The sequence below is a fragment of the Drosophila mauritiana genome, chromosome X, assembly GCF_004382145.1.
Source record: "Drosophila mauritiana strain mau12 chromosome X, ASM438214v1, whole genome shotgun sequence".
In the NCBI taxonomy this organism is placed as follows: domain Eukaryota; kingdom Metazoa; phylum Arthropoda; class Insecta; order Diptera; family Drosophilidae; genus Drosophila; species Drosophila mauritiana.
The window spans coordinates 8,984,223-9,004,117 of record NC_046672.1 but is presented as its reverse complement, the minus strand read 5'-3'; the positions used below and the strand labels follow the sequence as shown (position 1 = coordinate 9,004,117).

The following is a 19,895-nucleotide window of genomic DNA, read 5'->3' as shown; positions in this document are numbered from 1 at the left end:
TCATCATTTTCAGTATCATTATCATCGCGATTGTAGGCCACTTGGAAATCTCTCTCTCACAGATAGCAAGCAAAATACAACGAAAAACAATACAATTAATATGCAAGTGGCATCTGGATTGATTATATTTTGAGAACTAAAATGTTGCTTAAATATTAATTTATTCGCATCTTATTTGCCTGCTCCGAAGTCTAACAAATTCAGAACTGAAAACCAAAACCAAAGTATAATTCGCTAATGAATATTTAGTTCGCGGTTCACACGCTTTTCCATTTGGCGTGAAAATTAAGCAGAAAATCGGGGAATGCAAAATCCAACCCAGTTAAAAAGCAATAAATGAAAAGAAAAGAAAACGGCGAAACAATCGAAAACGTGTTTATATGATCGGCAAACAAAAGCGAAAATATTCATGGTCAGTTGTTGGTCGAAAGAGGGGGTAGTATCGGGGTATGCCGGGTATTTCCAGCACTCATATTACGTATACGCAAAGAAAAAGGGGTAACACAATGAGGCGAAAACCGTTCCATTAAGCCGCAAAGCCTATTAGACGACGACTAATTGACTTACCAGCCGAAAGCATTCTAATATCTAGATTTTTGGACGCAGTCAACAACGGCTAATAAGTAGGCTGAGTAATCTGTGGTTTATTGAATCTGAAAGTTCTAAGCGGCCCTTAACCCTAGATGGTTTTGGTTTATGTTACACTATAAAATTAAGTTTACAAAAATTTACATTTGTTCCTAACCTCGGAGGCTGCACTTTGAAACTAAAATAAACGATTGGGGTCAGTAAACTTGATTCTAAAATAATATATATGTATATGTATATATTCCCAACTGATCTCTGGACTTGCTAAAAAGCCGAGTATGAAGTCATAGTTATAACTGCAAAATTGCATCAGCCCCTCTAACGAACTTAACCCAAGATACACAACGTGTATCTCGGTCATTAGTGGGTTAACTAACGGTCGGTAATCGATAACGCCGCCGTCGCCGCCGCCGCCGCTGCAGCAGCGCTCTCTGCCGACGCCTGCCTTCGTCGGCGCGAAAACAAAACAAATCAGTTTGAATTCTGCCTTCAAGCGCTCTAGAACAAATCAGCTGGCATTCTGATTGGAATACTAACTGTATTTTTTTTGTTTTGTTTACAACTCCACATTTTGTTATCATCAACAGACGCGTCTTCTTCTTGATTACCTTTTATATTTTGCAAAGAGCTTTCCACTGCTAAAAAAAAAAGAGTTGTTCCCAACGCCGAACTCCGAATAGATCTCCAAGATGTCCTCCGGAAAGATCCTGCCACGTCGCCAGGCAGTGCCAGTGCTCTACACCAGGGGCACCCACTACGAAGTTGGCTTCGATATGGTAAGTTATATCTTTACCTTTCTGTACATATGTATGTATGTACTCCCCCTACCAAAACTCACACGACCTTTAAGAACTCAGCTGGTGTCACGCAATCTAAACTTTTAATGGCTCTCAGTTTATTATTAGAAGTTTATTTGGGGAAGAACGGGTAACTTTGCGAAGATAAAAAGAAGACAAACCATTTATTTCTATGATATATTCCTTAAAATACCCATCATGTTTTTTACCAGAAAAGATATTACCATATTGGCAACTATATCTTGAAAAAACTACTTTAAGTTCTAACGTTTGTTTTTTAAATCTGATATCCATTAGAATATCTAATTGGTTTTTGAATGCTTTGTGTTACGATGCTTTATTTTCTATAGAAAATAATAAAATAATATAATAAAAATAATAATAATATTTAAATATTTCAAATATATCAAGTTAAACTCTAGAATGGGCCAACTGCCATACAGAACTTAAAGTACCCAAAAGTAATGTTTATAACAATTAATAGGGTAACTAGTTGCATTAACCATAAACAGAACAGCCTTATCTGAACCTAATTACCATAGATTAAGATAAAGATATAGGTATGGTGTGTAGAAGTGTGCAAAAGATATAGGAACTTGGCACCATGCATGTATCTTTTGGACTCCACTGATAACCCACATTTTTATCTGGATTGCGGTCGCAATAAACTAAAGTTGGTTGGGCTTTATCTTAATGGCCGGCCACCCGGAGACCTCGATTCGTTTGACAACTCCCGGACCCAGACGCTATTTACAAATGCAGATTCGTGATTCTCGTGGCTTTGTCCAACTGTCTTTTTCCCGTGCCAATCGGGCCAAGAATATTGGCTACACTTGCAAAACAATTAAGCAATTAAGTGAAAACATTTTCATGTTAAATATTAGATTTCACTTAAGTTCCCGAACTGTATTTAAATATGGAAATGTGCAGGAACTCAAATGATTGTTATATATGTATGTTTAAATGCAAATATTATTTGCAATATATTTTTTGAGTGACAAGTAAATTTAAAAGTATAGGTACACCCACAAATAGCAGGTTGATTTCACATTTATTTTATTCCCCTGTAATAAATAAATAAATGACCATTATCCGTTGATGGACGTGCGTTCGCATCCGTGTCCAAGCGGGGACCCACCCAAAAGGTTAACCCATGTCAAGCTCCAAACACTTTGCATTGATTACTATATTGTACAATTTGTATAATTATTCATATTTTTTGTGCCTTAGTTGGTGGCTTTGTTTACACTGCGATCGGTCGTGATCGATTATGTTTCTGTTTCTGTTTCTGTTTCTGTTGTCTTCCATTAAACAAACACCCCGAGCTATTTGGCGAATCGATTTGAGATCGTGTCCAAATGGGAAAGCATTTAATCTTTTAAATGTTACGTAATATAAACAAATGGTAATAAACGATTGTCAATTGCAGGGCCGCACATTTGGGTCCATGATCAAGAACTTTCTGATCTTATCGAAGCCCCTCAACGAGACCTACTTGCCGCTCTACCAGTCGCCCAAAGGCAGTGAGTATCGCCGTAGGATGGACCTGGATCTGGAGTGCCATCCATGTGGTTGGTGGTGTTCTACATTCGACTCGGTTTCCATTTCCATTCGCAGGGCAGATCTACAACGAGACCCTGGGATCGGTGAAGGACAGCTTCCCGCAATATGTGCGCGAACTGGAGGGCGTGGCCGATGGTGCGGAGGTGGAATTCCATAAGGTGAGTCAGCTAATTAGCGGCCAATCATCATTTTAGCAAATAAGCATTCTAGCATTATAATATAATGCAATACAATTAAATGACCATTAAAACGAATACACATAATTGCCACGAGTCTGGCTCAAATATTGTAATTGAATAATAATAATAATCGCACAACAAGGCCCGACGTCGTGGGAGTGGATTTCGGATTTGGATTCGGATTTGGATTCGCATTCGAGTGTTCCATGTTCTATAGGGTTCTAACGGTACGGCGGGCTCCATTCCATGGGCTTATGGGCTCAAGTGGCACCCGATTCCGAAAACCATAAGTTTCGTGTTGCGTGTTGCCAGTTGCACTTGCCAGTTGCACTTGCCGATTGTAGGCCCCCAATGACAGCATTAAATGCAATTTGCGAGTGCAGTGCCCCGCGTAGTACAGTGCTAATTGGCTACGCTGCATGCTATTCCATATTCATGGCTTCGATCGCCTCTTATCTAATCGGTCGTTGGATGTGCAGTGCAATTAGGTTTTGCGCCTTTGATACCGCTTCTAATTAACACGATTGCACAATCGATTCGCTAACCGTTAGCAGGTTGCTGCCAGCCAGGGCCCACTGTGCGAAAAAGCACAACTCGATATGGTGACCGTGCTGAGCGCAGACATTGAACTAGTTCCGTTTGCTGGGGTCTTGAGAATGATGTGATATGTGATAGACAGCCGGTCTTTTTGCCAGGCGACTAGCTACCTACCAGTTACCCTTTCACGGGATCACTGCACTTGGCCAACGGAAACGATTGTTTTCTATTCAATATTTAAAAGCCTAAGTGATCTTGACATCAACTGGCCTTTCTATTTTCTTAACACTTAGATTAATGTCTATAATCCAGAAGTTAATCCGTTTTAGGAGGGGTCATAATGATCTAAATTTATCTTAACCAGAAATCTTAAAAATAGATAAAAACTTCTCTTAACAAGAAAAGAGTATTCAAAGGCTTTAATGACCATGTTCACCTTTTTCGTAAGCCAATTTGTCATTGGTCAAGGCGCACACATAAATAAAAAGCCGTCAAGAGAAGCCGGCGAAAGACGGTGAAGAACCCTTGAATGGCTTCATTGAATTTGAATCTAAATTCAACGTGGGATTGGGACACGAATTGGTATTGGAGGCGGAAAATGGGAATGGGAAGTGAGAAGTGAAAGTCAGCCATTAGATTAGACGGTCTCATTTGCATGGTCAAGTGGCTCGACGAAGATCGTATCGTATGGGAACGCATCGCATCGGATCGTCTTGGATGAGATGGGAATGGGTGGGTAGGAGCTGGTATGGACCGCATGGCCGCCTCGATAATGTGTTATAATTTCTGCGTTCGCGACTCCGATGCCAATTAATTGCACGCAAAAATCGCACCGACCTTGGCCAAGTCTACATAAAATATGTGTCTATTTCTATGGCTATGGTCATGGTGCGTCGCCTTCGTCTTGCTTGGACTGATCACCATGGCGCCCAGCTCAGGTGGCACTGCTGATGGTGGTGATGGAGGCGATGGGGGCGATGGTGGTGATGGAAGGCGAGGAGGTGGTGGCGATGGCATTTTATAATTCAAATTAGTCGCATTATGAGTGCATTAAAACTGACGATTTTACGAGCCATATTATTATTGTATTTAGCGATCGCACTAGTTTAGCCCATTAGCAGTTTGGATTGGCTAAGCCAGGGGTGTATATAAGTGCTTGATTAACTTTAAGTGATCTCTGGTTTAAATTAACTAATGAGCCCGTTATAACACATTGTTGTTCGATAGTCAGTTATCCATAGCTATGCCCATATTACGTAACTATATATACAGACTATATAGCAATCTCTCTTGTTTTTGTCATATTTCAGCTATTTTTGCTGCATCTGGATGAGATTCTACCGCAGGCATTGAAGCACCAACCACGTAGCAAAAACCAACCCACCGGCTGCTCCACCATCATTGTTAACCAAAAGAATTGCGTAAGTGAATGGGATGGCATTAGTCTGAATTGGTCATTAAATATCGTATCTTATATCTTAATAGCGCCTTTTGGGCCACACGGAGGATGCGCTGACGGAGACCCTGAATCACTACTACTTCGTGGTGGCGCACATCATCAGCGACAAGCCGCAGGGCAAGTACAACGTTAAGGAGGAGCACTTCATGTCCCTCTGCTACGCCGGCCATCTGCCCGGATACACCATGAGCCAGAATCACCATGGACTGGTCTTCAGCATCAACACCATAAGTGCGGAGCTCTTGCGCAGCGGCAAAACCCGTGAGTACATCCAAAAAAAAACCAACAATAGTTAACATATTTTATTGAATTTACTACTCCACCAGCGCGACACTTCATCACCCGGGCTCTGTTGGCCACCAGCAACGTGGACGATGCCTTCCGCGTGCTCAAGGATGCGGGAGTGGGAGCAGCGGATGCCTGCTCCATCAACTTTACCTTCCTGGCGTAGGTTTTAAGGGGTATAAACCGATTGAGCAGTTTCACTAATCCGTGCCACTTGGCAATGCCCAACAGGGATCCCCGCCAGATGTGCTACAATGTGGAGATGGCACCGTCGCCGGAGCGCAAGAATGAGTCCCATTTGAACATCAAGGAGGTGCCGCTGGGCGAGCACAACTACCATGTCAATCAGTGAGTGGATGGAATGTTTGATAGATGTGTTGAAATAGTTCTGTAATCTGCGCACTGTGATATTGCAGATTCGATCGCATTCGGCAGGATCAGGCCAACGATCTGATGATTAGCTCGAGCATCTCCAGGATGCAAACCTTTGGATCGTACAATCCGCCGATGAGCGAGCAGGATGTGCGCCACATGCTGGGCGACGTGTCCGGCGGAGTCTACTGCGTCTGGCGCGAGAACAACAGCTGCGACGAGGTAGTCAAGACCATTGCCGTGGGCATCTTCGATCTCAGTGCCAGGACGATCTCCCTGTACTCCGACAATCCCAGCGAGACGGAGCCACACTGCCGCCTGCCGCTGCTCTACAAGTAGAGGATCCGCAATCCGTAGTGGAAGCCATGGCATTCAGCGCGTCTTTACTTAAACATTCTCAAATGACTTTAACATAATATCAATCTATGATCTATCTATCAGATGCAGGTATTGCCTATAATTAGGGCCTCTTTAAAAAACAGTTCTCGTACTGCGATACGATTTCAGTATGCTCTACTCTTGATTTCGCCATATATGCGCATATATATCTTATACAATATTCATACGAATTGTAACCATCTATATCAATTTATCAGTATATTAACATTTTTAAACATTTTTTAAACCAAAAATAGTTTAAATGTTTTTTTTTACCTTAAAAATTACTCAAAAGAAGTTCACTTTCCGCTCTTTGGCTCATTCTAAATTTACAATTGTGACAAAAGTAAATTGAATTTAAACCTACTCATTACTTTGTGACATCGAAGTTCTCCTTTTATGGTTGAAAAGTATTTAATGATTTTTACGGAATCTGATATAAATATATATATATTAATATGTTTTTAATAAATAAACAATATTGTTTTATAAAAATATTTGAATATCTAACCGTTTTCACTTGAGTGGACCATCTAAAAATCGAGTGAAACTATTTTACAGCCCTTACCTTCCACAAATCGTAATCTAACAAACTAGATTACAGTGCGGATCATGACCTATTCATCATCCTGATAAGAATAATCAGTTCCCGGCCCCCATTTAAATATCAGTAGCAATTGACCCCCGGTTATCAATGCATCTGACTAAGAGTAAAATTTCTTGATTTATGTTTGCCAATATGTAAAGTCTAGGTTTCGCTACCGATGAACAAACATACCAAGTTTTAGAATTGAATCCAACAATAATTTTTATTTAAGCATCGTGCCTTCTGACCAGCTCAGGTTCATTGGGGCAGTTGAAGGTCACCTGGATGCCACCGGGAAGCCACGGTTGCGACCAGATGTCCACATGGCACACCTTGGTAGCACCCTGGTTGTCGATCAGCTCCACGGAGTAATCATTCCTCACGCCAGAGACCACCTGGGACGTTGCGGAAAGGACCTTGGAGAGGCTACAAGTACATAATGAGAAGTTGCTCCCTAGAAGATCTATAGACCTATTGCCTACCGATAGTGGGGTCCATCGCCAGCAGCCAACTTGGTCAAGGATGCCTCAAGCCTTTGCTGGGCATTGGCCAGGTCCTGGCCTTCAAGATTCCTTGGTGCTCCGAGTCCAGCCGGACTGGCACTGACCAGGACGCAGGCGGTGCACAGGACTAGGATCTTGGCGAGAAACATGTTTATAGATGACTTTGCTTGCGACGAACCAAGCAAAACTGATGGCTCCGCCGACATCGGCCTGCTCTTTTATAGAAGAATCCCGATTAGCGTCAGCCAGAGCTTAATACTCATATTATATTGTATTAAACTTATAGTATATTACTTGTATATTTCGTGGTATCTCATAGCGACTGGGTCATATTAAGCGCCCTTTTCCGGTTGATAAGACAGCCGATTTCACTAATCCCAAATTACAATGCCAAGGCCACAAAGTACGTATCATTCTAATCTATCGATCATCGCCCCCAAGTCAGAAAGTTCATTTAAACATATACAAACATATAGAACCATATAGAACCATCTGTTCTCAGACAGCTGATTCAAGGAAAATATAGAAGAAAGGACTTTTTCCCGCACAAATGCGAAGTGTTGATTTATTTAATTTTTTTTGTTATTTTGCCAACCGTTCTAAATGTAAATCTAAAACCAAACCAGACTAGTATTTATTTATTTATTCTCAACTGAAAAGAAGAAGCTTGAATGGTTGCCCCTCCCTTTTGGTCTGGTTTGGCTAGAGCTTTCGGAGTTTGCTGGCGACAACGACGGGATTGTCACGCCGGATTTGGTTGGCGCCCATTTGGCGATAGTCGAAACTGCATTCATGGCGGTCACTGTAGCGGTGGACGGCGCAATAGGTGCCACCACATCGACAGGGGAATCCGCCGGTGAGGCCGAGCTTCTTGCCGCACTTGTCGCAGCGTTTTTTTGTGGTATCCTGGGCCTGATTCCCATCTGGATCCTGGCCGGAATCGGCGGTCGTGTCCTGATTGGCGGCACCATCCTTGCTGTTAACCGCCTGCTCTTCAGTCGGCGGTTGATCCTGCTGCGGCTGCTGCTGCTGCTGCTGCTGCTGTGTGTCGCCCTGGAGGCGCTCTTCATGATCGCTCTGCTCCAGATGGTGGCTCAACCCATGCAGCTGGATGGTCATCGCCGGCTGGGTGCCAGCATCACTGCCGCTCCAGATGATGATATTCGGTACGCTTACGCTTCGCATATTTCCTGGTTTTCTGAATCTCGCACACAGGCTCCGAAATGCTGTCTATTGTAGCATATTTGTTAATTTAGCATATGTGGCCTACTTTAGAGTTATAGTCAAAATCAAAAATGGTTTTTGACTTTTAAAACCATTTTGACTTCGAAACCATTTTCTATACACTTACTTCGCTTGGGATCCTTTCTATCCATGTGTTCTTACAACTTTTATTCATTTGCCTATATATTTGTATGTCACAATATCTAGATTTGTATATGTATATTCTAGGCATTCCCATTGATGACATCGGACATGTGGCGCTTGTACCACTCACCGACTGGAGTGGCCAGCACGCAGACAAAGGCCCGGAAACACCAGTCGACCACTGTCTGCGAGCCCGATCCTCTAGAGCTCGTTTTCGCATTGCACCCGTTGATGGCTGGCAGAGCCTGCTCCACATTGAGGCGCCTCTCGCCGCCGAAACTCTGGACGATGCGCTGCGCCTGGAATCCGGTCTCATCCAGCCAGAGCTGCAGCCGCGACCAGAAGCAATGGAGATAGTGGCGCACATGGGCAGCATCCTCGAACTGCATCCTGTCCAGCTGGAGACGCTGGGCGGCAGTCAGCTCCCTGCCGCACTGATCCCGAGCTCGCAGTAGAGCCAGCGATTGGGAGGATCGCATGGGCACCGGAATAGCCGGGGGCGTCATTTCCACCAGCAGCAGCAGCAACTGGAAATAGGTGATCCAATATTGTAAGTGGCACTTGACATAACTTTAGGGTGGGCTGGAATCGCAAATCCTCTGGGAATTTTCTATATTATTATCTACTATTATGTAACCTTTGCTTTGCACACAACAATGAGCTGAACAATCTGACATGGTCGCAGATGCATGGACCCATTTGTATGGTTCCCTTAAAGTCCAATTGCAACCGGTTTGTTTGCCGCGAATGGGCCATAAATCACATTTACTCACCCTGAGCAACCAGATCTGTGATCTCCGCATCATTCCCACGGCGATGTCATCCGGAGCACTGGCAAAGCTGGACTAAGTTCCAAAAGGAAAGTTCCAGTGGATCGTCGCTAATCCGATTGACATGGTAATGGCTGCTGACCTACGATAACTTGAACTGCAGTATTACACTTACGTCGGTTACTGTACAGATCTTAATTATTATTTAATGGCATGTAGAGCTTTTTAAAACTATTCTAATATGTAGTAAAATGTAGTAAGTAAGTGCCAGTTCAGTTGAGCATTATTCCCCACTTACTTGCCTGTTGGCGATCGCATCTGTTTTTGGAAAATTCAAAATTCTCGCAGCACTTGGTCTAAATCGATATTGGCCTTTTCGAGTTTTGTTTTTGATGCGAAATTGGCAGTCACAGCTGCCGTTCGTCATCTGTTTTATGTTAGCCCATAAGTCGCGGATATATGTATATACATGCATAGATGGATATAGATCACGATCATCCGCAGATCATGTGCATATGGAATGGAACGCAGCAACATTTGCGATTTCGTAACATTCCACGCCCGCAATTAGCTTGTAAACAAGTTCATATATATTTTTTTCTGTTTTTGGTTTTTGCCTGCCACATCTCATCTCATCTCGGTCTCGTCTCGATCGGATACTTCAGGTGTGGACCCAAGGAATCGGTGTCCATGACCAGGCCAAATCCGCATCCACAACCACATCCACATCCGCAGAGGCCAGAAAACATGGCGCGTTCAAAAGCAAATCAAATTGAATTCGATTCGACAGGCGCAACCGCAACGAGAGCAATAAAATTGATTGCGTTTAAGTGTAGGAAAAATCAAATGCGAAATTTGCCAAAATGAGTATCTGGCGGTGGGTGGGTTGTTTTTGGTTGGACTTTGGGTGCTTTGAAAATGTCCATGCCGTGTAATTGGCATTGAGGTGAATGAAGTTTGGCATTCCCCTGATGGCCACCATCTGCATGGCTGGGGAAAACTATTCAGCGGGCAGTCCAGATTTATACCAAAATCGAAAATATTTGAAAATATTCCATACACTATTAATAGAATTAAGATGTTTGTAAATATTTGTCTACCTAAAAGTTCTTTTGAATAATTTAGTTACTTGTCTTAAACTGCAATCTATACTACATTTAGTAACCTTTTCTACTAAGCTTCAAGCCAAAAAGTATGCTATAAAAATGTTGCAGCACTTAAGTTACCTACTTCTGATAACAAAACTTAGTTACCATCTTAATATCTTTCTTTCTTCTTCCTTAAACTCATCATATCATGCAGTTAACTTTCTAGAATTTGAATAACTATCATTTTGGTTCTTAGAAATAAGCATTTTCCACTCAAGGGCAAAATCACAATTTGGAAAACTCATTATTTGGCCAACAAACATTTTTTTGATTGCCTCGTGTCTGGGTTTCTAGAAAGCAATCCAATTGAAATCGAGTGCGTTATGAGGTAAACAACCCGTTTCCATTCATGGCTGCTCATCCATGTCCATAAATCTCAGCACTATATATATATATTTTCTATACATGTGCATATATATATCTACATATGTATCCACATCTCCAATCAGCAGCTTTATCCTTCCATGGCGAAATCTTCACGCTTGCAGTGATCTCGTTGCACTTTATATCTAAAGATACTCATATCTCTGGTGCTACGTGGTTCATTCAGCGGCAAATTGGTCGCCATTAGAAAAGATCTCACCTCAACCCCCCCCTATGCCACGCCCCCATGCGCCCACACCGCCCCTTTTTGTTTGCCAATGTGACAAAGTCGCGCAAAAATTTTAATTGCAACTTTTTTTCCCTGTCGGGCTTGTCGTCGCATTGCATTTTGGCCTACCCTAAAATTATAAGTAAAATTAACAAATTTTAATTGACTCTGAAAATTAGAGGAGGAGGAAGAAGCCAGAGAGAGAGAGCTGCAACAATTACAAGAAAAGCGGGAAAAATGGCATACATTCGGTTGTTTCTAATTTTGTTAGAATATTTTGGTGGTGCATATGCTAGAGGGTAGCAATGGGGTATGATGGTATCATTTGGAATTGGAAAAATTATAAAAAAAAGAATGCTTTATGCATAGCAAATATTCTAGGAACTGCAATCAAACAAAAATGTGTGTAAAGACAACATGGCGTATAATTGATTTATCACGCATACGTTTAAAAATCAATCATACGCAGCGTAATCCGTTCAATAAAGGATATCATTCGGATAAACAGTTCTTTGCATTCCTCGTTGTGTCATGCATATAAATAATATTATTTTAATATACGTTAAATAAGCATCACTGAGTGAGATTTTCATCTCGATTAACTTGTAATTAGCTGGCACCTTGCAGCGCATTTTCCATTTTTCATTTGCCATTTTCCACTTCCACGTTTTTTTTCCCCAAAACGCAGGAAGTGCAGGTGCGAAAAGTCAACCGCGAACTGGCAGTCTGGAGTGCACTCACCTGGCAACAAAATAATTATGTTTCGCCTATATACATATACTTTTTTGGATCAGAATGGATGGGATATTCCGCGGTGGCAACTTTGTGACACGACATGGCCACTGGTGGCGCCAAATTCCCCATTGCCAGCGGAGCGGAGCAAAAACGCGTCAAAGCGCCAATAAATTGTTTTTTTTTTTTTAATTTTTTTAGTTGCATTTATACGTATGTACTTAATCTTTTTTGTATGGCATATGCATATTTTGCAATCCATTTGCATACATCGAATTTTATTATAATATTTTAGTTTGGGTTTTGGCGTTTTTTTCGACTTTTTTGTTTTGCGTTTTTGTGCTGCTTGATTTGCTTGGCATTATTTTGCATTTCATTAAATTAAAGTTGCTGCTGTCGGAAGGCGAAATGCGGAATGGTTGGCCAAGTCGCGATGCATTCGATGCACGTGAGGCGTCTTCGTCATCGCTGCCATCCGGCGGGTGATGCGGGGGCGGGGGCGGTCTATCTAGCATCTAGCATCTTAAATCTGAAATATAAAATCTGAAATCTGCAATCTGCAATCTGCAAATCCGAAAGCTAACATGAGCAAATGCTGAGGTGGCGAAGGCAGTGGCCAATTTGCAGTTTGTCGAATTCATTAAGTTGCTTTCGCTGGCACTTGCCCGACGCATGATCAAAACATTTCGAATGCAAACAGAAACTAAAATAATAATATTTATTCCGCTGGGAAAAAAACAACTGCACTCAGACAGTCAATTAAATATTACAAATCGGTTGCATTTCGCAGCCTTGAAAGAATCTTACCAAAAAGAAGGAAGTTTCATTGGGAAATTTAGTGTTAGGTATATCCAAAGATGGAATAAAGTCTCATTTGATATTGTAACTATATGAACTTATTCGAATACATTTGTGATTTGTGCGATTTGGATATATCCGGAATTTATTCCGGCTACGGAGGACATTGCTCGGTACTTCCGTGGGCGGATTAATCAAGTGCCGAACGTGGGGCGCATTCAAGTGATTTAAGCCACCCCAAGAGGCTGATGTCCATCGCCCTCCGCCTCCATGTCCATCCATCCCATCTCGGCCAGAAACTCTGTGTGCCGGCGGAGATCGTTCATCATCCGCTGATGGGGCGGCATTCTTGGCGCAACTCCAGAGCGCTGTCAGAGATGCACAAATCCATGCCGATTTCGATCCGTGTGTGTGCCGACAATTTTGAACACTCGTTTCGGATGTGCGGATATCTGTACATCCGCCGCCCGACAAGCATCCATCCATCCATTCGCCCGTACATTCAACTGCACTGCGCGAAAAACATTACATTCATACAGAAAATATTGTAATATTTTAATAACAATTTATAGCATTTTATTTAAACTACATGACATTACTTATGATTAAATAATACATATTAAAATGTTACTAAAATATATTACTTATTATAATAATTTATTTAAGTACCTATGTAATTTCTTCAAGTGTTCCTGTCAAAACAGACAGACAGCAACAATGCGCTGTTCATCAATCCATCGGAGTGGACACCAGGATTTCCCTGGTACATGGGATTGTCTGGGCTCCTGCTCCCAATCCCGCTGCCCTCTTTCCGCATCCAATACCCATCGTCCCGATCCGCCAACGCCGCCCAAGAAATCGGGAATCGCATCGCCGTGTGGCGAACATGGCGAAATGCTGAGAAGCCCACCAGCGATTATCGTGAATCTTCGTATGGCGTTCGTTTCTGGCGAACTGGCGATCGTCGACAGCTTGCCGAATTTTCAGCTTTTCGCCGACTTTTCACATAAAAATCATGTAAGGCTGGAAAACGGCGACAGTTTACTCACGGCAGTCGCGAAATAAACGCTGCAGGCGAACCAATCCGTTCCCCCGAAAGATTTCAAGACCAGAGACTTAACCAGAGATCGGTTGCGAGATCCTCGAGAATAAACTACAGAGTTAACTAATTTCAATTGGTGGAGAAACAAATCGGAAATAAGAAATCAGGAATCGACAGATTCCGCCCAGTGACTTACTTTTTGTTCAAGTGCCGCTTTACATTTTTTGTGTGATCTGCGCGAAGCAGCGATCCTTGATCCCCCACCATGATCTGCCCGAAACGCACCTCGGAGCTGCTGGATCTGCACCTGGCGCCGTTTAAGGACAAGGATCCGGCCTGGGAGATTGGCGTCTCGAAGATCGCCGGACGCGGAGTGGTGGCCACAAGGAGTCTCAAGCGTGGCGAGATCATCTTCCGCGACAGTCCGCTGCTAATAGGACTGGCCGCCCACGAGGAGGACTCCCTGAATGCGTGCAGTGTGTGCCTGAAGATGCTGCCGGACACGAGATTCATGTGCCGCCAGGGATGCGGCTTGCCCGTGTGCTCCCTGTGCGCCAAGAAGAAGCAGCACAAGAGCGACTGCGATCTGTTCAAGTCGTGGGGACCGAATGAGCCGGACGTGGCCAATTCGGTGATCATCCGGCTGCTCTGCGTCGCCAGGGCCATCAATCTGAACAAGGAGCAGCGGGACCTGATCTACTGCCTGCAGGCCAATCTGGATAACAATCATCGCACCGAGGTGCGCAATGCGGCCAAGTGCTTCAAGAACTTCCCCACCGACAAGAAGCTCATCGAGATCATGAATCGCACCGTCGCCGTTCTTCGGACCAATGGATTCGACAAGACCACGGACCGAACGAACGACAATCAGGAGTTCAACTACCGGGCACTGTATCCACTCTTCGGCGTCGTCAACCACGACTGCATTCCCAACGCCTACTACACCTTCGAGGAGAAGACCAACAACATGATCGTCCGCGCCGCCGTCGACATACCCGAGGGATTCGAGGTGACCACCACCTACACCAAGCTCTTCACCGGCAACATCGCCCGCCACCTCTTCCTCAAGATGAAGAAGAACTTCACCTGCAAATGCTCACGCTGCTCCGATCCCACGGTGAGTTTATGGATGAAGTAGCCACAGATAGCTCAATATATTCCATTGAAAGAAGGAAACTCAAACATTCCTTACTAGTTTATTAGATCGAAGTTTAGCCTTTAATGTGAAATGCTTCTATTCTTTTGGTAATTACCTCAGTGAGCACTTTTATTTTGCGTATATTTCTGGAGGAGAATCATCGATGATGAGCCCCGAAAGAAAAACCCCCAGTGATGATCGATGGGCCAGCTGAATAAACTATTTAACCAATTGACCGAAGAAATAATCAAACATCTTTATAGTTCTTTGCGGTTTGAAGTACGTGCTTGCAAGAGATTTTCCAATTTTTTTTTTTATTATTCGATTGCTCATTTTTCGAATGATGATCCATCAAAGAAGACAATTTTCCAAGTTTGCTGGCCTTATTTTTTTTTTTATTCTCGCCGCAATTGTTTCGGGTGCGAAATGCTTTCATTTCGGATTTCCTGTGCCCATCAAATCCATCCGAAAACAATTAAAGACTCGCGGCCAGATCGATTTGGCCCGCTATTATTACAAGTTGTGGATTTGTGTTGTTCTTGGCCATCGATTGATTTCCATTCCGCTGCCCTGGCTTTTCCCCAGCGGTTTTCCCATTTTCCAGGCGCAACAAGTGGCGGCAAGTGGCCACAATAACAAAGCCTGGCCATAAACAACTTTGTTTATTTTTAAAGGGGCGAAAACAATTCAATTAAATCACAAATAAATAGATGGATTCCAAAAAGCTTTTTAATTCGCTGCCAGTCTTTTCGAAATTCCTGCATAGATTGCAAAAAAATAAAAATAAGGGAGGGGCACATTATCAAAATCACAATTCTTGCTGTTTTCTATATCTTTTATATCTACTGGCATTTTGTTTTCTTCTGGCATTTCGCTGCTCATATTGATTTGATTTTGATTTCTTACGTTCTCGCCGCTCAAATTTTGTCACATTTTTGCCATTTTATCCGATGGATATTTTTTATTCGCCCCACATCAGTTGTTGTTCTTTTTGTTCTCATGTGCATATAGAAACAGATTTTCTTGGCCATGGCCACACATATAGCGCCTCGGATCATAATTCCCCCCATTTGACATTCGCCGAGAATGCGAGGCAGGCGCAACTCAGAGGCCAAATAATGAAAGCTACACGAAAAACCCTTGGAATCAGATTAATATAACCATAAAGAGACTATAGTAGAAGTCGTTTCGAAGATGATGACTAGAAATAGTTTAGTATGCAAACATCTAACATCTATGCAAACATCATTTGTTGCCAATATAGATCTATAATTTATTTTAGCATTCTTTGATTGCCCCCTTGTTGAAAATAGCCAGACTGTTGCTAGTCGCCTGCCCTTGAGTGTGTGGCACGTGTTGGTATAACTATAAAACATATAATCTGAACTATGGTTCAGCGAACTCCCGCAAATGGAATTTTATTTATATGTATATAGTATATGGCTTCCTCCGATCCGAGTGCTCATCATTCGCCATCCGTTTCGATCTTTATCCCAATTACAAGTTTATTGCTCTAAACACAAAATATTGAGTAACAGGCTTCGCTGCGTATACTATTGTGAATCCAAAATTGAAGAGATTTTCCTGTCTATAGTGCAGTCTGCGGATCGGAACCATTAATTATCCAACTTAATTTACGACCAAGCAAATTGGCCAAACGAATCGGATTCAGAATTTTATGGATATGACGTGGCATCCTTAACAAACCTGTGTGTGGATATGGATATCTATCGATCGCACGAGCGAATATTAAAACGCACACGTAGCGACAAGTTTTTCTTTTATTAATATTATTAATAATTATATATGTCAATCTGGCGAATCATATACATATGTACATAGGTATGCAGCATGCTCATGTCGCAGATACACGGCGAGATCACTTGTTCAATCCGATTTGGGATTATTTTTAGCTGGAAACGGAATCGCAATCGGAATCCCAGAAATGTGAAAGCGCTTTTCATTAGCCGAGACATTTGGCCCCAATGATTCACCGCCCCAAAAATCCCCAATGTGCTGCTGTGCCACTTTGCAAAAGTGATCGATGGGCTGGCAAGTGTGGCGATAACCAATTACCGATTGAATAGATAATGAACTGTCGATCATCAGATAATGTGGCCATAAATTTACAGCCATATCCCATAGTTTATAGCCCCAGCTTAGATACTTAGATACTTTAGTTATGAAGTTGAGCGCATCCTGTGTTCTAGTTCTCCCACCTCTAACTTTGAATCCTTTTGCTTCGCAGGAGAAAGGCGCCTTCATCTCGGGCCTCTACTGCCGCGACACGAACTGCACGGGTCTGGTGGTGCCGGAGATCTCCGGGCTGCCGCATCCCAACTGGAACTGCCTGGTGTGCAAGCAGAAGTCCACGCATGCGCAGATGATGAAGTCGCAGGACTTCGCCAGCGGCGCCATCAATGCCAAGGTCAATTCGAATTCGCTGAGAACACTGGTGCAGTACCTGAACGAGAAGAGCGACAGCTTCATACCCAGCTCCAACTACGTGGTCATCGATGCCAAGATGTCCGTGCTGCAGCGGCTCCAGCAGGGACGCGAGGACTGCTCCGAGGAGCTGGCGCACAACACGCGCCTTCGCTACAGCCGCGACATCACCCAGCTGATGGACAAACTGGGCCTGGGCGACAGCCTGCTCCGCAGCCACCTGGAGGAGCTGCTGCAGCGCGAGGAGGAGCGCCGCGCCAAGCGGCTGGCGGATGAGGCCGAGAAGCAGCTCAAGCTGACCGAGCTGCAGGCCAAGGCCGCCGAGGCTGACAAGCTGCTCGAGGTCCTGGAGAAGGAGCAGGCGGAGCAGGCCAAGCCAGCGGGCACAGCTGATCCTGGCACGGCTCCTGCTGCGCCGCCGTTGGCCACCGCCGAGTTGGCTTAGATAGCCGCCGTATGCAGTCACCTATTTCGGGACTCGAGTACCTGGCTGAGTGGATTCTGGGATTTCTCCCAAAAGGATGTTGAATATGCAGCTTGGAGAAACTCAATACTCGACTCCTGAAAATCGACGCGTCGTTCCCCAACAGTCCTTTTGGCCATCTCTCCTAGTTCTGTGTTGTGCGTACTAAACTAAATAATCGTATCTGTATCTGTATTTGTATTTATTTATTTATAATAAATTAAAAACCATACTCGACGAGTGCTGCTAATTCCTTGCGAGAGTGTGCCAATGAACTGTCTGCTTTGGGGCTTTGGAAACGTTTTGTCAAAACGCTTTTTAATCCGTCTAGCTTGAAATATTTTTGAAATTCAAGAGAATATATAGGAGAAAGAATATGTATAGCAACTTTGTGCCGCTGCTGATCATGTGAATGTTTCAATACTGGACATGGGATATAGGGCCATTAAAAAGTGCAAGCTTGTAATTACTCAGCATGCGACATTTATGCGATCATTATTGTTTAAGGATCGTGAAAAAGCAATTCCGGAATAAATGCCGGATGGCAAGTAATTTTGTGGGCAAACTGGGGAAACTATTCACCAACTTTGTGCGCTTTATTCATAAATTTCTTGCCATTTAATTCGACTTTTTCCGCTTGGCATTTGTTTTATTTGCCATTAAAAGTTGCAGTCGACTTTGGGCGACCGTTAAAACTGGCGGCCGTATCTATTTTAGATCGCCTTCACAACCGCCTCCCGCCGCTTTACGATCGACTATATATATATATATATTTATATATGCATATATAGCCAGATTCAAATTGAGATTCATAAGTAGGTGTGCGGGAACATAAAGAAATACGCGGTACTACTGGTAATGCGAATTGGCCATTTGCCGCATTCAATATTCAATTCAATTCGATTCGATTTGATTTGATTCAGTTCAGTTTTGCCCCAGTAAACTGCTCATTAAATCGAATATCGTGTACATGAAATTAATAAAATAAATCTTTCGCCGCCCCAACGGCATTATTCGTATCCTATGGATATAGATATACATTCTTGCTCAGTTCGGCTCCACCTGTCTCATCAATTTGTTCGAGAGTCCTCCCCTTTGGCCGATGTCATCGTGTGATCTTAATAGAAGGCCGCGCGAAAAGATATAGTAAGCCGATATATACTGTGTAGTGTGGCTGCAAATATTTGTAGTCGCATCTGTATCTAAATCTGCAATAACAATAAAGGATCGCCGAAAGCGGAGCACATTCAAACAAATTTGAAAACACAGCAATCATAAATAAAGCCATAATAAAAATGCTAATAAATTATGCTGCATATAGCCGAAAATAATGACCGACCGACGTGTATCTATCCGTCGATCCAGCTCTCTATCTGGCCGACTATCTAAATATCTGTCGCAGTATCAGCTCTCTGTATCTGTATCTGCATCTGTATATGTATCTGTATCCGTTCCGACTTGTCGCCAAATGAAAGGAGCTTGTCGCAGGTGGCTGTTCTAATCACAAATTGCTTTTAGCCACCCTGCCAGCTTCTGAGATCTGATGGGATGCTTAATGAGTTGGATGGGTGGGTGGGGTGCATGGGCAGTCGGTGCCACATTGATTAATTGCACGCGTTTTCCATTCCCAAACACGACATTTGTCTGCACCAGAAATACCCTATAGAAAGAGTTGAATGAGAGCATGGTGGAACTGGGGCTGGTCTGATTTCAAAATTGTATCTGAGCCTTTTCAGGAAGTAAATAGTTTGGGTGCGAGTTGAACGACATGTTCAAAAAAATCAAAATTTCAAGATCAAAATTTGAAAAAATTTTCCTTTTAAGCTGATTTTGTGAAATTAATTTTTGGCCAAATTTTCGCATTTTTTTTTAAGGGATACCATCATCAAAATTTGCAAAAAATTGAAACCTCCTAGAATTCTAAAACTTGAATGCAATTCGATTGGGATTTAAGAAACAAACTCAACGAGGTATGACATTCCATATTTGGGTAATTATTTCGAATGTTTTGATCAAAATACCAAATATTTTTTTCACAAAAAATCTGGGAAAATATTTTTGGCAAAAAATTGAAATTTCAAATTGCCTTTTTTGGCTATAACTTTACTAAAAATGGTCACAGAGCAAAAAGGAGTACCATTTTGTACTCCTT

At 42.9% G+C, this 19,895-nt stretch overlaps 5 protein-coding genes across 5 annotated transcripts; 2 read left to right on the top strand and 3 right to left on the bottom strand.

The window, feature by feature from the left end:
* Nucleotides 1-1,077: 1,077 nt before the first annotated feature.
* LOC117148285 lies at nt 1,078-6,591 on the top strand. The gene is made up of 8 exons (XM_033315598.1): nt 1,078-1,364; nt 2,815-2,908; nt 3,003-3,106; nt 4,975-5,085; nt 5,150-5,384; nt 5,450-5,570; nt 5,640-5,756; nt 5,825-6,591. Exons 1-8 carry the CDS (start codon nt 1,278-1,280, stop codon nt 6,117-6,119), a joined length of 1,164 nt encoding a protein of 387 aa, XP_033171489.1. The 5' UTR covers nt 1,078-1,277; the 3' UTR covers nt 6,120-6,591.
* Nucleotides 6,592-6,940: 349 nt separating this feature from the next.
* Nucleotides 6,941-7,445, bottom strand: LOC117147561 (sarcocystatin-A). The gene is made up of 2 exons (XM_033314502.1): nt 7,227-7,445; nt 6,941-7,170 (listed from the first exon to the last, which is right to left on the bottom strand). Exons 1-2 carry the CDS (start codon nt 7,394-7,396, stop codon nt 6,972-6,974), a joined length of 369 nt encoding a protein of 122 aa, XP_033170393.1. The 5' UTR covers nt 7,397-7,445; the 3' UTR covers nt 6,941-6,971.
* Nucleotides 7,446-7,794: 349 nt separating this feature from the next.
* Nucleotides 7,795-8,660, bottom strand: LOC117147364 (zinc finger A20 and AN1 domain-containing stress-associated protein 8). The gene is made up of 2 exons (XM_033314231.1): nt 8,599-8,660; nt 7,795-8,477 (listed from the first exon to the last, which is right to left on the bottom strand). The coding sequence occupies exons 1-2, from the start codon at nt 8,644-8,646 to the stop codon at nt 7,950-7,952; spliced, it is 576 nt and encodes a 191-aa protein (XP_033170122.1). The 5' UTR covers nt 8,647-8,660; the 3' UTR covers nt 7,795-7,949.
* Nucleotides 8,661-8,670: 10 nt separating this feature from the next.
* Nucleotides 8,671-9,469, bottom strand: LOC117147365. The gene is made up of 2 exons (XM_033314232.1): nt 9,389-9,469; nt 8,671-9,142 (listed from the first exon to the last, which is right to left on the bottom strand). Exons 1-2 carry the CDS (start codon nt 9,419-9,421, stop codon nt 8,696-8,698), a joined length of 480 nt encoding a protein of 159 aa, XP_033170123.1. The 5' UTR covers nt 9,422-9,469; the 3' UTR covers nt 8,671-8,695.
* A 4,222-nt stretch (nt 9,470-13,691) lies between these two features.
* Nucleotides 13,692-17,980, top strand: LOC117148377 (SET domain-containing protein SmydA-8). The gene is made up of 2 exons (XM_033315734.1): nt 13,692-14,814; nt 17,084-17,980. The coding sequence occupies exons 1-2, from the start codon at nt 13,963-13,965 to the stop codon at nt 17,723-17,725; spliced, it is 1,494 nt and encodes a 497-aa protein (XP_033171625.1). The 5' UTR covers nt 13,692-13,962; the 3' UTR covers nt 17,726-17,980.
* Nucleotides 17,981-19,895: the final 1,915 nt, after the last annotated feature.

Coding starts and splice junctions, on each gene's coding strand:
- LOC117148285 (XM_033315598.1), top strand. CDS start 1,278: ATGTCCTCCGGAAAGATCCTGCCACGTCGCCAGGCAGTGCCAGTGCTC. Junction 5,086..5,149: donor TTGTTAACCAAAAGAATTGC/GTAAGTGAATGG, acceptor ATATCTTAATAG/CGCCTTTTGGGCCACACGGA. Junction 5,571..5,639: donor ATCAACTTTACCTTCCTGGC/GTAGGTTTTAAG, acceptor AATGCCCAACAG/GGATCCCCGCCAGATGTGCT.
- LOC117147561 (XM_033314502.1), bottom strand. CDS start 7,396: ATGTTTCTCGCCAAGATCCTAGTCCTGTGCACCGCCTGCGTCCTGGTC. Junction 7,171..7,226: donor GGCGATGGACCCCACTATCG/GTAGGCAATAGG, acceptor ATGTACTTGTAG/CCTCTCCAAGGTCCTTTCCG.
- LOC117147364 (XM_033314231.1), bottom strand. CDS start 8,646: ATGAATAAAAGTTGTAAGAACACATGGATAGAAAGGATCCCAAGCGAA. Junction 8,478..8,598: donor TAGAAAGGATCCCAAGCGAA/GTAAGTGTATAG, acceptor ATGCTACAATAG/ACAGCATTTCGGAGCCTGTG.
- LOC117147365 (XM_033314232.1), bottom strand. CDS start 9,421: ATGATGCGGAGATCACAGATCTGGTTGCTCAGG. Junction 9,143..9,388: donor CACAGATCTGGTTGCTCAGG/GTGAGTAAATGT, acceptor ACCTATTTCCAG/TTGCTGCTGCTGCTGGTGGA.
- LOC117148377 (XM_033315734.1), top strand. CDS start 13,963: ATGATCTGCCCGAAACGCACCTCGGAGCTGCTGGATCTGCACCTGGCG. Junction 14,815..17,083: donor CACGCTGCTCCGATCCCACG/GTGAGTTTATGG, acceptor TTTGCTTCGCAG/GAGAAAGGCGCCTTCATCTC.